Raw genomic sequence first — 17,830 nt, 5'->3', positions numbered from 1 at the left:
CACATACTCACCTGCAATTAGAGGAATTTATTCACATTAACATCGGTTATGTTCTGTTTTTTCTCCACACATAGTGGGACACTTTTTTGTTGACAGATTTCTAATTTGTTCATGAACTAAGAGACTCTATTTATGTATTGACTTTTTAGGTTCAGGAATAAAATCCTTAATAATTTAACATTTGTACCATCGTTAATTCTCCTAAAACCTCTCCATAAAACATGGAACTGCATTAATATTACTTTTAAAGATGTCATTAGCAGAAAATATTATGATATTGTAGTTTATTTGATTCCTAAAATGTTAAGCAAACCTATTTTGGTTTATGATGGCCACACAGCTCGGACCACAATACCTCATGACAGATTTAACTGCAACACAGGGCAAATGATTGATATGATCAATCAGTAGAAAATGAATCAGCTGCTACTTTGATAAAGGAGCTAACCACAATATGAAATGCTTGATGGTGCATGACTGTTAAGGGGAGGATATACAGGTTTTTCCACTGTACATTAGTGTAAGGTGAGTCTCTTTTTGGCGTTTTGAACCAATAGCATAGGAACTCATGGACATGGCCACTAGCTACTACATTTTAACAATTTTAAGGCTGCAAATAACACTTTTAACAATACATGTGCAGGTAAATCAACAGTTTTTTCGGTTATTCAAAAACAAACAAACAAACAAACAACAACAACAACAAAAAAACAGTGTCTTTTTACCCTTCTCAGGATAACCCTAAACAGTCGTTGCAGTTTAAGAATATTATCTCACAGAAAGTGTATGGATATTGTTGTATTTTACCTCCCACAGGTGCACTGGCAGACGTGGTCCTCCCCTCGCATCAGCGGTAACATGAGGTTGTGAAGGCGTTGAAAAAGCGCGTCCATGCCCGACAGGAAAATCACAGTCTGAAACAAAACTAAAGTTGAGGTAAAAAAAAAACAAAACAAAAAAAACAGAAAGACGGAGAAATTTTCCAAACACGATACAGACTGAGTGTGTTATTTATTCTTAGCTGCAGGTGGACGCGCAAATAAACAGACATTAGCTTGTTGTAACCGTTACATAAACCGGCAAAGAAACGCCGTCATGTCTTATTTATCTAGACTTAACGGTTGTTATCTTACATAATAGTGCGCACCGAGAGAGGTCTATTAGTGGACTGAGTCTACGGTAGCTGACCGTGTGGTCGGTACTGGCTGAGCCACACCACGGATACACGACAGGTCACTTCTCAACGGTCATCAACGGTCATGACAGGTTCAGGCTAATGAAACGGGTTGCCATGGTTACCTTAGCTGGAGGAGGTCAATTCCAAGTGCAACCAACTAACGGTCGTTAGGTAAGCTGTTGATTGATAGTTTGATTATTTAATTTATTATGTTTTTAGAAGAAATTAGCCTAGTTAGAAAACCTTTGTAGACGAGTAATTAGGACGTTTTTGCTAAATACATATACTATACGTACACATTCAGTGTTATTTTTGGTGTATTTTGGTTTTTAAGGTGTCTGCGGTCAACCACACCATGAAAACAAAGCCAAACCACATAAATATCTTCATGTACAGCCTATGAGCTAAACTTTACATTTTGCTTAACCCTAATTACCTGCTTAAATAGAACAAAGATGTTTATAACGTCTAATGTGCAAATAACCATGGTGAAAGCTCTGTTAATAGCTTAACCAATCTACTAATATTTAGTCAAACAATACCTAGTAATGCCCTCTAATCAAACCACTGTGGAAAAAAAAATGTCACAAAGCCAATAAAGAGTCACGAAATGCTTCTTAGAGATGTTTCTTTCTTTAGTAGATTCATATGTACATACAGAAAAATCAGGCACTCTGAGCTGAGCTCGCATCTGAAAATAATTACAATGCTTCAATTCTTTTAACATTTACAAAAGGAAAAAAAAAATACTAAGCCCTGAAAGACAGCATATCAGAGTTTAAATATGAATCAACACATTATATTGGAAACAAACTGGAGGAGTACCCTCTGAGGGGTCTGTGTTTGGTTATTCATTAAATTGCCCATCCACTTTAACTTAATCCTAACTAATCTACAACACAAAGTCGCACAAAAACACTCATACAGTTCAAATAATAACTCTTCCTGTGTGTAAACACTTTCACGCTTTCCCAGGTCGGGAATTTAAATCTGACATATTATGCTTGAATCAATTACATTTGTATATCATCGTATGAAGAGAAAATAAACAGCATACATAAGCTGTGCTGAACAAAAATGAGAGGGATTTGTAGAAGAGTTTGCTGAATTTGAGGTGTAGGTGTTATGGCTCTCCCTGAGGAGACATGGTTGAGTGATTTCACTGGACTGGGATGGGGGAGGACCTTGGCCTGACCTTGATCTGGAGGAATAAAGGCAGAGTGAGAGCAGCGAGTCCATCCTCTGCATAGAGGAAAAACCCATTATGACCAATATGTCCAACAGCAGCCATTTGTTAGGTCCTGACCCTAAGCTCTGTGTGTAGCTGTAGGCACACAATATGTATGCACATTGTGTTTTGGATAACTGAGGAGTATGAAGCGTGCATGTCCATTTTTCTGTTTTCTGATTGCTTGTCCTCTTGGTCTGTGTTTATTGCAAACTGTGTATTGTGTTGTCAGTAGAAGCAGACAGTGTGAAGAAAAGGCCGGTTGCTCTTATCCTCAAACTCTTGTAGGAGCTCATCGATTTCATTCTCCATGTCGTCAGTGTGCTGGATCTGCATGGGAGGAGAGTGAAGCATATTAACACAGCCCGTTTCCACCAATAATCTAAAATCAATCTAGTACCCTTTTAAGACACTAGCATCATTTTGATTAGGCGAATTTGTCATTTTAAATATAAATTGTTTGACAGCACTTAAAGAATATTTAATTATTTCAGACAATAGATCAACTGCACAATTACGCTGGTAAAAAAAAACCTCCACGCCTTAACATCTGCTCCAGCTGTGCTCATATACTAGTATCTGAGAACACTCACACATTGACACAGCTCACAGATGAGGAAGGCGCCCAGCGTGGCTTCCTCATGGTTATCCTGAATGTCTACATTGATTACATGTACAGGCTGTAGAGTCTCCTGCTCTCTTGAATTTAGATCTGGGGAGGAACGACATCAAGAGAAACAAGTTGTCAGATTTGGACAGGTTAGGGTAAAACAGCGTCTGCATAGTCTAAAATATTATTTGAGAGCCCACAACAGTACAAATTTAGTTTCTCCAGCGGTAGACATTTTTCTACGAATCCTCACCCTCCAGCACTTGGTCATAGACTCTCTCTTCACAGGTGATGACCAGGTCAAACTTGTCCTTGCAGTTTTGAAAGCGCTCTGGCTTTGATTTGATGCGCTTGTTGCGGTCCAGCATGTGCAAGATGCCATTCTGTGTGTATCTGAAGAGTGGGGAGGTCAAGGAATACAGCAGGAACCAAGGTAACACAACAAACTCACCACACAGAGACAAAACAATAAATAAATTAAAAAAAAAAAACGCCTGAGTTTGTCTGAACAAGACTGTATGTTTCATTCGCATTAGTTCAACTGCATCTAAGTGAAACCACAGGAGTAAGCAAATCCTCACTTGAGTGGCGTCCGCACCACTACAGAGCTACAGCATCCTCTAGTGGTGACAACTGTTCATCAGTGAGCACTCGGTTAAAGAAACAAGATGGGTAGGAGAATGGATTCTCAGGGAAATAACAGTATCTTTAGACAGCAATTTATCCATTAAACAGTTTTAATATCATTGTCATCATCAAGCCACTCTTGATACCGTCAGCCTGAAGCAGTTATTGTAATAACGGAGTATAATTTATGTTTCTAAAACAGCCAGCACTCCATCACGGCATCAGCCATCTTAAGAGGCAATTCCAGAGCAAAAAAATTACCACTTTACATAATTTCTAATACAGCACTATAAGCAGACTAAACCCAAGACTACAAGAAGCACTAGTAACACAGAGGGCAGCTTGTGCAACACCTATTGTTCATACATTGAGACTTTAAAGAACAGCTTTTGTAGTGATGTACTTTTCACATACAGGGAAACAGAGCTGACCTCAACTTACCATGGGCTGGGGAGAGGGAGGGGGGGGGGGGGGCACACTTGCAGTACAGTAGCAACAACAATACCTGGTGAAGTACTTCTGCTCTACTTTTAAAACCTGATGTGCCTTATAAATGCCTTTATAAGCACAGTAATCCACTAAAGCTTTCCCAGATATGCCAAACGCCTATAATCACGAGATTTAGAAGCAACAATAATTGTTGGAGATGATAAACACCTGCCAGTCTACTACTTCCTGACAGGACCGATGACAGTTTTTTTTTTCCTTACATAGTTGCTGTATACACAATGAACAAAATCCGTATTTTTATTTTTTTTTACCCATCTTCCAAATTATTACCTTCTCGTAATGACGCTTGTTTAGTGCCCAGTTTAAAGCCACTTCCATACACATTACACACAGTGACAGCAACTGGTTATAACTGTCTGTAACTTACCTTGGGGCACTATACTCAAAAAGATGTCTCAGTAATTAAGTCTTAACAAGGTCAATGGTGTGATATAAACTCCATTTGAGACTTCATCATGATCGTCCGTTTTTATTTACTTTTTTCTAGACTCCCCAGTCTGTTATCTACATGCGACAACTGTGCATCTTTGTTCAGTGAGTTCTCCTGTGAACGTTCCATAATTTCCCCCATACCACGTCTTACAATATTTATAATTGAGGCACAAGCGACTCAGTTAATTACTGCAATTAACTAGAAGACACATGAGCCGCATTAAGTTGAACACCAGAACAAAAAAACTAATTACTGGTGTGTAACTGCAAAAGTACCTGTTTAGACAAAGAGAAACTGCATTAGCAAAGAACAGAGGCAACAAGACAACTCTGTTAAATATAAACATAAACTGCGGTTAAGAGGCAACTGTAGATTTCAATCCAGTCTCAGCAAATACTTTATGATCTTCACCAAACTGCACTTACTGTTCAGCTGTTGTACTGCAAGGTGATTCTCCACCCTGTATTATAAAGGTTTAATAATAAAGTCACAGTTTGTTTTTTTGTTTTTTTAAAACCCAGCACGTGATTGGCACACTCATCTGCTGCGGTGCTCCAACAGCGACTGACATCTAATCAATTCACACCTGCATGGGCCATGTTTACTGGTCTGGCTTCTTGTGTGTACCGGTATGCGTGTTAAGTGCGTGTGTGGAATAAGTGAGTGAGATGGGGATACAGTTCCTTGTCCTTGCGGACCAAGTCGTTGTACATCTGTTCATATGTCGTTTTGAAGTCATAGACATTTGGCTTATCCGGGGCAGGACCGGGTAGCTTCACATGAGAGCCGGTCCCAAATGAACGCACATCAAATCCACGTTTGCTGCAAAAAAGGAAAGAACAAGAGAGTAAATTAATGAGCAACTTTAGCCCGCCCAAACAAAATAACATAAAAGCAGACAATCCGTGTCTCCATGTCTTTGGGGTACCTGTTAAACTCAACCTCCTCACAAATAAGATCTAAACTACATTTAAGAAAAACAAGCTGAATCACTGCTCCCTTCGGAGGAAAGGACCGAATGCAGATCATCTCTCCTGTGCCGTCAGCTTTTAAGTCCGTGGAGTGTGTGAATGTACTGCACACCCTAACATCAAGAACACATTATACCTGCCTCCGTTTGAACCTCCATCAGCTCAAAGACAAGTCAGCAAAATCTAATGTTACAAGACATTGTCAGCCCATTATTACTATTTTATGGACATAAATAGACGCTGAAATCAAAGTGTCTAAACTTGCCAAAGGTCATGACTGCCATAAAACCAACTTTTTATTTCAGATGACCACAGGGATTACATATCTAAATCATTACACTGCTCCAATAAACAGACCACAGGCGTTAAATTAGACTTGTTTTGCTCCAAATCCAGTGTCGTTTCCTTCTGGAAATGTACAAACAGCACATCTCCCTTATGTAACAACTAATCTAAACACGTAACTCCTGAATGTTGTAAAGGGAGTGACTGGTCGGAGTTGATAAGCCACAGATGCAGTTTGTCACTTCCGGATTAATTCCTACAAGGGGGCGCTCTTATCCACATGTGGAAGGGTGGAAGAAAAAAAAATAAAACTACAACAACAACTCGGGCCTTCTCTTTAAATCACGGAATCGGTTTGAAAGTAAAAATCTATGTGGACGACGAGTTTAGGAAGCCGTAAACCTGAACCCCGGTCAGAAAGCTGGGTTTAAAGTGCGCTGCCGCCCCAGTGAGACACCCAGAAGTATGAGTCCATTGTTAAAGTGCGTCGAGGCCCGACGGGTTGCAAGTCACTGTGGCGACACGGCTTCGTGACCGGCCCAGAAAACCGCTCGACACCGCACAGATTTCGTTCACTTCGCGGTCGCTTTTGATTTCTCCTCCTGCCGGCGGCTCGTCTTTACCTGAGGATATTGTGCGCTTCCATACTGCGATTCTGGTTGCTCGAGCACACAACCGCTACACGCAGCGGGTGGCTCGGCATTGCGACTCTCCGGCTGAAACTAACCGATACCAGCGATCAGAAACTATTAAAGAGGTATTTGCTTCGATTCTTATTAAGAAAACCTAAACAAGACAAACCCCTAAAAAATAAGCTGATCGAGAAAGCGTTTCGAATACAAATACTGTGCGTAGGGCTCGTCTTCTTTTGAAGCAGGAAGTTAAAATGGCGGAGAGCCGTGCGTCGAAGACGGCTTTATGAAGCGACGTCACTTGAGGGCGGGGCTTGTCACGCCAAAAATGCGGAGACGTAGTCGTGATGTCAGTAAACGAACGTGCTGTGAAAGGCTTGCTTTTACTTAATAGTCGCATGTTTTGCTATTATAAAGTGGCCAGTATAACACATTATACATTTTGTAAATCAAACATACACACTTGTGATTAAAATGTAGTGATCCAATACTGACACATCTGCTATAACCTGAAAAACGCAACATATGCCAATCAGGCATAACATTATGACCACCTGCCTAATTCATTCATTCAATCTTTATTTATTCTCGGAGGTTCATTGAGGGTAGTCCTCATTTTCAATGAAGCCGAGATTACACAGTAACAATGGGATAACAATAGATATAGAATAATAATTGGGGAAAATAAAACAAAATAAAACAAATAATAAGATAACCTACATAACATTATAAAGGAGGAAGGAAGGGAAAAATAAAGATACAGAAAATATTAATAGTAAAATAATAAAATAATAAAATAATAATAATAATGGTAACAACAATAATAATAAAACAACACTTACATAAAACAGGTACAATTTGACATAGGAAGGTTTGTGATTACAGATCTGAATTGGTTATAGGAAAGTAGAGTAGGTCTCCCTTGTGTCTCCAAAACAGTTGTGACTCATCAGGGAATGGACACGGGCCTTCTGAGGGTGTCCTGTGGTGTCTGACAAGAGAATGTTGTTAGTGGGGGCATTCGTGTCCTATGAGTTGAGGGGAGGGGATCTGTGGATCAGGCTTAGACTTAGACTTAGACTTAGACTTAGATAAACTTTATTGATCCACAAGGGAAATTGCTTGGTCACAGTAGCTTAGTTGTACATAAAAAACACACTCTTAAGAACCTCAGATAAAAAGAAAAGATTAAATTAAATTAAATAGAAATAAAAAATAAGTAGAATAAAATCTAGTAAGAAAAAATAGAAATAGTATAAGCGAAAATGTACAAATTAGCATATTAGCATATGAACAAATGTACAAGAAATAGAGAAGGAAGAATATAAATTATATATACAGGGTAAGGTGCAATAGTGTCCATTAACATTAATAACACTGAGTTATCTGTCACAGAAAGGTGAGTTGTTGTAGAGCTGGACAGAGAATGGTATGAAAGTAGTCCTGTAGCGTTCAGCCTGTTGGAGAATGAGCGCCGCTGCCCCTCTATAGTCTGGTGTAGTGGATATGACGGATTGTCCATGATGGAGAGCAGTTTGTCCAGTGTCCTCCTGTCCCTCACTGAGACAAACGTCTCCAACTTACTGCCAATCACATGACCAGCCTTTCGGATCAATTTGTCGATCCTACTTATGTCCTTTTTGCTGGTGCTGCTCCCCCAACAAACCCCAGCAAAGTACATCCCACAGTGCATCCCACAGATACTTTGGATCAGTTTGGGATCTAGGGAATTTGGAAGCCAAATACATGAAGCCACTTTGTGCTTCATTTATTTTTTTAGTTGTTCCTAAACTGTTATTTGTGTTTGTGCCTGTGTCAGGCTGCATCCTGCTGGGGATGGCTGCTGCCATCAAGGAGGGTCATTGCTGTGGGGTGGGGGTGCCTGGTCTGGTCTAGGTGGGCGGTACATGTCTAAGCAACATCCACACCAATGAATGCCAGGTCCAAAAGTTTGCAGGACATTGCATTGTCACAAGATGGCCAAAGTTATTTACTTCTCCTGTCAGAAGTTTTAATGTTGTGGCTGTTGTGTGTAGTTCATACAGTGGAGAGGTCATAAGAAAACAGTGCAAACCTTTTTCCATAGCAGTATTTTATGTCTCCAACCATTAAGTGGCTCTGAATTGACAACTTCTCTTACTATAGCTACATAAATGCAATCTCCGTGTTTCTGTTGGAGTATTGGCCTATTGTCAATCTAACTGAAATGGTGGTTTTGAAAAATTCCACATGTTCTGATAAAAAGCTGTATCTGTTTGCATCTGTTGGCGCAAGTATATGTTTTTTTTTGTTCTTTGGTGGATTGCGATGCTAATTGTTGCTGTTGTCGACTTAGAGTCATTATGTTAGGTTACAGATGAAAAATTATGTGTACTTTTCTATTACTAAACGACTCTAAGACCTCAGGAGGAGTAGCTATTGGTACAGCCAGCTAATGGTAATGTAAACAAACGAATAAACCAGCACACAAAAGACAAGCAAAAAAAGGAGGACAACTGTAGTGTAATAAAAATGGCCTCATGGTACTTTATTCACTGACAAGCGGGACAGAAAGACGTTCTAACTCAAGATGTGTGGCACAGTATTTAGAGATTGTACATTAGATTTTATTGCCCTTCACAAACTGGTAGGCTACAAACACACACTGTATGCAGACCTATAAGCAAAGTGGCTGGATGATTTAGTCAAGTGGAAAAGTGAAATTCGGTAAAGTTTTCTTCTTCGTGTGTCCCAGCAAGGACACTTTCACAGGCTGCACATTTAGTTGCTGATTCTGCCATTTAATCACCTGTATTGCTGTAAAATGCTGCCTGCTTGCAGACTGACGGATTCAATCACAGACAACACTTAACAAAAACTTAGCACAGTAAACTACTGTATTTACTAAATGCAGTTTATCAGTAATTTTGGTTCAGTGCACCCTCGCAGAGGTTGACAAGGCATGTTATTTTCAGATCCACAGTAGATTGTGCTTCAGTCTGGTCATAACGGGAAAAGTATATCACACTGAAAAGTTAGAGTTGGTGACTGCGATTGTGAGATTAGTTATGACCGTGGTGGCTGTTAAATGTAGGCCATGTCATTAATAGTGCATCAGTGATGTGAGTGAGTGCGGTAGGAGTATGTGTGCTGTGTCGTTGGGCTCATGATGTTTTCCGTTATGTATGCCACCAGCAAACAGATGATGACCAGCATCACGCAAATAGCTCCCCCCACCGTTGTCATGGCGATCACGATGTCCTGCATCCCAGACGGCGGCAGTGTGAACTCCACACAGTCCCGCTGCTCTGCCCTCTTCGCCGGATCTGGGTGAGCCACGGAGCGTAGACAGATGCGGTATGGGATGTTCTCATGCAGCTCGGTCAGGAGAAAGTCCCTGCAGCCCGATCCAAGATGGACACCGGCGCACTCAAACTGAGTGTAGCTTCCATTCCACCAGCAGTTTAACTCGAAGCCTCCGCGTCTGTGTCGCCGGCCTCTGAAAACAGCGCTTGATCGAGCTTCCTCATTTGTTAAATTTGTAACACTGCTCATCTGACCAGCTGCTGTCTCTTTAGTCTTTACATCTTGGCCAGTCATTGTAGATTCCCCCTCATGTGTCCACTGCAACAGTACACTGCCGTTAATAAGAATATTTGCCACTAGATTCCCCAAAGAGACAGATGTCCTGCAGTCTCCCTTATGACACTTGTACCCAAACAGTGTGTGTCGAAAACACAGCTGCCCCCCAATGCCATCCTCCATTACTCGGTAGGCACAAACTGGTGACACTTCTTCCTCTGGGCTCCCGCTCAGCGCCCTGATAGACCTTTCAAATATCACAGTAGTATTATTGCCCCGGCTGGTGTTGAAGCTTTTCGCATGGCCTGTTATCTCTTCAAGCTCTGGTGATGGCCTACTATCATGACTGTGATTGCCATAAGTGGAGCTGATGTTTGTCTGTCTGAGCCAGTTTTGGGCAGTTCCCACATCATCCCTGCCTCTCACCTCTGATGAGGATGTTGATGATGATGATGATGCTGAGCTGCTGCGATGAGACCCAGCTGCCTGGTGTAATGTGCACAGCAGGAGTGCCGATAAGGCGAGCAGTGATGGTCGTTGTCGGGTTTTCATCTCCCTGCCTCTCGTCGAATTATTTTCTTTCACAGTGGATCAGATGGGCGATGGCGCAAGGCGGGCTGATGTATGCCATAAGATCCGCTCTAGATCGGTGCGAAACTGGATAGCACGTCCATGTATCTGCGACAGAAATAACATTTAATCATGCGGCGATCCAGTCAGCAGCTTTGACCTTGCACAGGATAAGGATGAAGTTAATAAAGCGCGTAGACGGTGCTAAAAGTCAGAGTCGCGCCCACCGCACAGGCATTTATGAAAATCACTTACTTATTGCGGTGGGACCCGAGGACCCGGGCTATCGTGCCATCAGATCTGCTTTCTTCTTCCTGTCTGGCTTGACGTAAAAGCTTCGATGCCCGCTGTGTGAGAGTGCACGTGGAGGAGAGCGCGTCGCCGAGTTTACTGGGAGCGTGGGTGCGTGCACAAAATATTCACAGTCATCATCCAACTCAGAGCTTCAAGTGTTTGTCAGTGACAGAAATAACAGTCAGAGTCCTGAAAACATCACTGGATCCAGTGCTCACCTGCATATCTCTTGCATTTATAGGATAAAACATATCGGAGATACTAACGTGTCCATACCTGTAAAAATAAATCTATTGTAAGGCTCAAAACCTGTTCTCCACAAGCCATTATCCCCCCTTTAGATTGGAACACTTACAGTACGATTCCAGGGAGTCAAATAAATTTGAAATAATCCTGTTTAGGTAGTCTACAGATTAAAATGTTGCTCTTCTGCTATCCCACTATTTCACTATTTCCACTATTTCATTTCATTCAAGAAAATAGGGTATATTAATAAAAAATATTCCATTTCTAATTTTTGATAACATTTCCTTAATGGAATTTCCTAAGTGCCAGATACAACCAACATTAAATGTTGGTTTAATTTCTGGTAGGACACTTTATAACTATTCACATATACCTGTAGCTACATTTGTATTTGTAGTTCTGATTGTAATTTAGAACGCATCAGTGAAAAGTATTTAGATAGTGACACATTTAGAGCATATTAACCAAAGCATCAGGGACATTTGGGCATTTTTTGGTTGCATGATTTAAGTGATGTCTCGCAGAAAGAGATGGGCCTTTTACAACAGTAACATTAATATACAAGTGTTTAAATTTTGTGTGTATAGTTTACATAATTGTGTAACTGACAAATTTCTACGCACAAAATGGTAGCAATTGACTGTTTTGAAAAACAGAAAGATGTTGCTGCTTACTGTTCCTGGTTTAGAGTCATATCAGTAAATGCAGTTTTTGTTTATGGATCAAGGAGTGTGGAAGAAGCTCAACCAAGTCCCACAGTTTCAGTTTTGCTGAGTTCAGCTTTATGGTAATTTTTAAGGCTGTCTTGTTCTACTAAATGGAGTTTTATTATAAGATCTTGAGGTTGTTTTCTTCTGCTGATAACACAAACAACAAAGTTATTTCCAGAGCCACCTAGGGCCAAGATCTGAGCTTTGAAATGTAGGATACCCATAAAAACTGAACACTGTGATCTTCACAAGAGGCAAAGGAACAAATAAAAGAAAGGTTTGTAGCCATTAGTTCACCCAAGTCTTGTGTTCTCTTTTTAATATAACCATGAATGAGGGATAGGCATTATCAAATGGAACATAAAATAAATACATTTTTACTTTGAGTTACAGGATGGTCTTTTCATGATGATTAATAATCTCAGGCTTCATTGTTCTGCACTGTGGGCTACATTTAATTTAGCAGTGTGCTTAGGTGAGATTATTCCGAGCAATAATTGTATTGTCCCAAGAGAAAAACATGGCAACCCTGTAAATAATTGGCACCTAGGGAGAGGGTAAATGGCTGACTAAAAAGATCAAACAAAGTGATGAATCAGCTGGGTTAGATGTCCCTGAAAGCATCATTGGTTAAATCTGCGTGATCATTAGTTGTTGGTCTATGTGATTACTTCATTCTAGCTATTTTAGCCGGTTTAGCCAAGCTGAACTTTGAAAAGCAATGATGGAGTCACCCGGGACAGTTTTCTGGTCCATAACAATATACAGTTATGTGATGTGGTTAATATGAACCTCATAAACAGCTCCCACTTGTTGTTGATGTTATCGTTGTTCAGGTTAGCATTAAATTTGCAGGTGGTTGATGACGCAGGACGACAGCGTGGAAAATGCCTTCCACCTCACACTCAAATGAGATGAAATTGACCTTGAGCCTGGTCAGCAAAGATGAATTCATGTGCAGTGAGCCTGCGTGTGCGCATATAAAACACCACGAGGGTCACCTGCAGCAGTAGCGGTGAGTGTGAAGCCCCGATGTCTCACTCTCACATACATGCTGGTCACAAAGAAAAAGCAAACTATGTCGACATGCAGAGGATGATGCCATGTCAGAGGTCCTCACTATCGACGCTATTTTGTTTGGGTTCTTGGTCTTTACTGGCATTCTGGGAAACATCTTGGTCATCAATGTGGTGAGAAAACACACGTTTTAATTGTGAAGTGGGCTGAATGTTTTGGTTTGGATTGTTCTCAGTCTGTCTTGTTTTTGCTCTTAGGTGTTTAAGTCAGCCATCGAGAGTCCATCTCGGAAACTCCCTCCCTCCGACACTATTTTGGCACACCTGTCACTCGCCAACCTCCTGACCTCACTATTCCGCACAGTGCCTATTTTCGTGTCGGATCTGGGCTTGGATGTGTCTTTGTCCCCGGGATGGTGCAGAGTTTTCATGTTGCTGTGGGTGTGGTGGCGAGCTGTGGGATGTTGGGTGACTCTAGCACTTAGTCTCTTCCACTGCACTACCCTCAGGCGAACTCATGTGGCCTTTGGTCCTCTTGCACTGCAGAGGGAGAGGCGGCGTGTATGGATTGTTCTGGGGGTGGTGTGGGGGGCAAACCTGGCGTTTTCCATTCCTGCTCTGGTATATAGCACTCATGTTCATGGCAACGCCACGGTGGAGCTAATGGTGATCAGCTGCACCACAAGGCCTCTGCTCGGCTGCATTTGGGAATTCCCCTCCATTGAACAAGGCTCGGCGTTCGCTTCTGCTTCACTTGCACTCAACGAGGTGCTGCCACTGGTGCTGATGGTTTGCACCAACTTGGCCACACTGCACGCTCTGGCCAAGCACATCCGCGCTGTTACCTCAGGGGGAGACTCAGGAGCAGCCCATGGGGAGCTGGACAAACACGTGTCCTCAGAACGTAAGGCAGCTCATGTAATCATGTCGCTGGTGTCCCTCTTTGTGGTCTGCTGGGCGTTGCAGGTTGCGGCAGTGACATACTACAACCATGACGGAGGGCACCATGCCGAAGGGCTGCTGACTGTCGCCCATTTCTCTGCTTCCCTGTTTGTAGGATTCAGTCCCATGGTGGTGGCCCTGGGACATGGCAAACTAAGGAGAAAAATTACAAATATGATACTGGGATGGACTAAAATTCTTCATGGTCGCAGTGAGGACACTGCAGAGGGGAGTAAATCCCCAGAGACTAAAAGAAAGAAGGGTAAAGAAACAGTTTTTGTTCTTCAAAAAGAGGTGAAGGTCATAAAAGTGGAAGAAAAAATTAAGGCAAACAAATGATGGAAGGACAGAGTTACTCAAATGATAATATACCATCGACCATTTGAATATAAAGCATTCCTACTACTACTACTACTACTATCTTTCCTCTGGACAGAACTATTGTCAAGTGTTACTTTAGCTTTTTAAGAGACAGAAACAGTTTATTGCAGGTCAGACTGAGACTCAATATGATGGATAAGTCAGAAATAATTATAGTGCCATCAAGCATATGATATCGTTAGATGTATCTTAATAATATATAGATTTTTCTGTAACTCATCTTTTGTGCTGTCATGCTTGTGTAAGAGAATATTGCAAATGTTGTCTCAATAGCAACTTTACAAGAGTTCAAAACTAAGGACAGTCTCTAACATAACAAAGAAATACTCCCCAAAATGTAGCACAAAGAAAGAACAAATCCTTATAAATTTGCTGTTTGGTTTGATATAAGTAATATATTTTGGAATTTGGTATAATTTCATTAAATTTAGCTGTTGTGTTTGGTCTACAATCTTTTATAAATACTTATGAACATCCAAATGTTTCTAATGATGAGCCAGAGTACATCCTTACAATATATTCCCTTGAGATTTTGTTAAATGTCATTTTATGGTGTCTTTCTTTGGACGTCTCACAAACATAAACACGCTAAAACAAATCTTTGTAACTGTGATTGCTTCATTACACGCACCGGTCTATCTCCAGTCACGCAAGCACACATGGAAGCTTACAGAGTCTCTGCCTATGAAGGAAGACGGTGCTAGCAAAGCTTTATGATCAGCAGTGTTGCGTTAGTTGCATCCCCAGTGAATCAGCAGTGTCGTGTCAGCCAGCAGCCATGTCAGTGAGTGAGCGTTGACTTGATACAAGTACGCAGCCCCCGGTGTCCTATTGCCAGAACAGCAGGCGACATGGCAATGAAGATAATGTTGGCAAACCGAGCAATGACCAGAAGAAACTCAGCAGAGGAGCCGCGGTTGTAGTTGAAATAGTTGACAGAGATAATGCTGGTTCCCCAAGATGCAATGAAGAGCATGATGAGAGCGAGAATCACCTGGAAAATCACAAAAAAGGAAAAGAGTGGACATTCACATATTGAGAGACCAATGTAAATATTCTGTATATTTAACATTCAAATTTACTAATTTACTAATTACTTTAATGGCTTCACTCAGTTTTTACATTCAAAGAGCTCCCGTGGCTCTAAAAGTACTCCAGTTTCTCACCTTGGCTGCTCGTCTCTCAGCTGGCACTCGCTTTATAACGGGTCCATCTTTCACTGAGCTCCGCACTCTACCATGGGTGTAGAGTGTGTAAAGGGAGCTCAAGTTGGTTAACGCCATCAAAATGATGGGAATAGTTTCATGTATCACCATGGATGTGGTGGCATAGGCCAGGCCACTGTAGCTGGAAGGAAAGTTCCACACACAGCCCAGCAGGGGTCGCGTCGTACTGCTCACCAGCATCAGGGTCTGAGGGAGGAGGAGGAGGAGGAAGAAAGGGTCAAAACAGGGAGAAAAAAGGGTCCAACCTACTCTTACTCAGCAATTCAGAGATTAATTATTTAATTTTTGTCAAAGGAATTGAATCTAGAACTTTGTTAGCATTAAAAGATCCCTGTCTAGTAACCAAACCCTTGTTGAGCCTTAAATGACCTTAACCTAACTTCATTCACAGAGCTGTGGAAACAGCACAAACATGTCCTCTAACCATTCTTGTTCCAAGTTAAAACTCGTTTTATTCATGAATGCACCCACAGTAAGCTGTAAAGAACAATGGCAATTGTACCTGTAAAAGCAAATTCACTATTTTTAATACATGCTTATCAGATTTAGATTTTAGGTACTGGTTTCCTCCCACTGTAAATCAAGTCTGCATACATTTAGTCAGTTCTGCATCATTGCTGGAAATGCAACTTAAAACTCTTCACTGAAATGTCCGTCAGCTTTACTAAAATAAATCCAGACTGCGCATTAATGTGCCGATTGCTTTTCATACCTGGAAGCAATGGACAGCAAATGGTGATTTGAATGTGAGCCGTACAAAATAAAGAGCCAAACATAGACACAAGCACTTAAATTTAAGCCAAAGCAGCCCTCTTGTTGGGCTCACCTCTGTAGTGTTCATGTTCCCATTAGTGGAGAAAATGTGAGCAGGAATGGCATAAATAAAGTTGAGGAGCCAGATGAGGCCCAGACTCAGCAGTAGGGTCATAGGGACGCCTCGGGGCCCATGAAGGATGCCAGCAGTTGGTGCCACGCGCCTCAGAGTCTGGAGATGGAAGGCACTGAGGAAGAGCGTTGACCACACGTTGACCGATCGCAGCCACACCCAGATTCCCATGAGAAACTGACACCACCCTTTGGATGAGTACAGCTGTAAAATAAAGAGATGGGCTCCAGATCACCAATTAAATCATCTAATTACCCTTTTATGTTTCATTTGAAATCATTTAAATAAACCATTGTAGGTTTGCTGAGACTTTTTGTCAAAAATCTTTGACAAACGACATGATTAGTACTGCAATGAATCTTAAGAACAACTGATCTCAAAGACCACCTACCTCGAGTCCTATGTCTGAGATGACAAGCAGTGTGTTCCTCAACACAGATACCAACAGGTTCGACAGTGCCATGTTCATAATAATGATGTCCGAGTTACGTCCCCCTCCGCGGTCCATTAATACACTCTTACCTATAACCACAATCACGGTGGCATTGCCCAGAACGCCCAGCATCACCAGGAAAACGTAAAAGGTGGTTTGTACAGGGGACACGGAGACACGAAGTCCCATCCCAACAAGCTCTGTGTTTTCATCCTGCTCCATAGTGCCGGACATTGTATTAAAAAAACAAAACAAAACAACAACAAAAAAAATGCGTAGTAGTTCTAACAGCTGGTGAAAAGTCTTAAAGTCTTCGCCATCTTCATTTTAGATGAGGAGAATTTGAATAAAGTTTTATCCCCCAACATACTGCCAACATGTTGGATACCTGTGAATAGCTCTAATGGTAGAAAATTTTGTTTCTCCTGGTCTTTGCATGTGAAATCAAGGAGAGCGAGTCACTCCTTCTTAGGGCCAATAGAAGAAGAGGAGCTCACCTGTGTTGTGACAGCAAAAAACAAAAACAAAACCGCAGAAAGCCATAAAGCACTACAATGTATGAGGCCTTAGGGAGCTTGAGGTGCATGTTAATGAAACACAAGAGATTAATCAGCTTCCCTAAGTGAAATGTGCTTCCTTTGCTGCTTTATTCCTTGTACCACAGGGAAGTTTAGGGCTTTTTGTGTGTGTGTGTGGGCCTTATGCCCCTGCTTGTCGACGGGCTGTGAAGAGAAATTAATTTCCATAAAGGAATCAATTTAACTTAATGGCACTTTTGCAACAGTAAATTTGGTTGCGTTATTCCTCCTTGTCTTATTTAGCAGTCATAAACCACAACAGTCACAAACTGAAATAATCACTAAGATTATAAAAAAACGGGCAGCACAGTGGCGTGATGGTTTGCACTGATGCCTCACAGCAAGAGGGTTCTGGTTTCGAATCCATGGGCTGACTGGGAACTTTGGGAGTTTGCATGTTCTCCCTGTGCCTGCCACCGTCCAAAGACATGCTCGTTAGGTTAATTGGTGATTCTAAATTGGCCGTAGGTGTGAGTGTGAGTGTGAATGGTTGTCTGTTTCTCTGCGTTAGCCC

General features: G+C 41.5%; 4 protein-coding genes across 4 annotated transcripts; 1 reads left to right on the top strand and 3 right to left on the bottom strand.

The window, feature by feature from the left end:
* Positions 1 to 1,468: 1,468 nt before the first annotated feature.
* On the bottom strand, positions 1,469 to 6,728 carry ssu72 (SSU72 homolog, RNA polymerase II CTD phosphatase). Its single transcript, XM_084542564.1, has 5 exons — positions 6,465 to 6,728; positions 5,264 to 5,407; positions 3,269 to 3,408; positions 2,999 to 3,117; positions 1,469 to 2,735 (listed from the first exon to the last, which is right to left on the bottom strand). Exons 1-5 carry the CDS (start codon positions 6,542 to 6,544, stop codon positions 2,634 to 2,636), a joined length of 585 nt encoding a protein of 194 aa, XP_084398690.1. The 5' UTR covers positions 6,545 to 6,728; the 3' UTR covers positions 1,469 to 2,633.
* Positions 6,729 to 8,871: 2,143 nt separating this feature from the next.
* fndc10 (fibronectin type III domain containing 10) lies at positions 8,872 to 10,705 on the bottom strand. The gene has a single exon (XM_084542388.1). The coding sequence runs from the start codon at positions 10,584 to 10,586 to the stop codon at positions 9,567 to 9,569; it is 1,020 nt and encodes a 339-aa protein (XP_084398514.1). The 5' UTR covers positions 10,587 to 10,705; the 3' UTR covers positions 8,872 to 9,566.
* Positions 10,706 to 12,957: 2,252 nt separating this feature from the next.
* ora4 (olfactory receptor class A related 4) lies at positions 12,958 to 14,320 on the top strand (the record flags this gene model as incomplete). The annotated part of the gene is made up of 2 exons (XM_084542157.1): positions 12,958 to 13,044; positions 13,129 to 14,320. 2 exons carry the CDS (start codon positions 12,958 to 12,960, stop codon positions 14,149 to 14,151), a joined length of 1,110 nt encoding a protein of 369 aa, XP_084398283.1. The 3' UTR covers positions 14,152 to 14,320.
* A 488-nt stretch (positions 14,321 to 14,808) lies between these two features.
* ora3.1 (olfactory receptor class A related 3, tandem duplicate 1) lies at positions 14,809 to 17,290 on the bottom strand. The gene is made up of 4 exons (XM_084542038.1): positions 16,697 to 17,290; positions 16,246 to 16,509; positions 15,360 to 15,605; positions 14,809 to 15,187 (listed from the first exon to the last, which is right to left on the bottom strand). Exons 1-4 carry the CDS (start codon positions 16,970 to 16,972, stop codon positions 14,975 to 14,977), a joined length of 999 nt encoding a protein of 332 aa, XP_084398164.1. The 5' UTR covers positions 16,973 to 17,290; the 3' UTR covers positions 14,809 to 14,974.
* Between the last annotated feature and the right edge of the window lie 540 nt (positions 17,291 to 17,830).

This window comes from Chelon labrosus (genome assembly GCF_963514085.1).
Source record: "Chelon labrosus genome assembly, chromosome: 4".
In the NCBI taxonomy this organism is placed as follows: domain Eukaryota; kingdom Metazoa; phylum Chordata; class Actinopteri; order Mugiliformes; family Mugilidae; genus Chelon; species Chelon labrosus.
The sequence above is the reverse complement of the archived record's forward strand: the minus strand, read 5'-3'. Positions and strand labels throughout refer to the sequence as shown.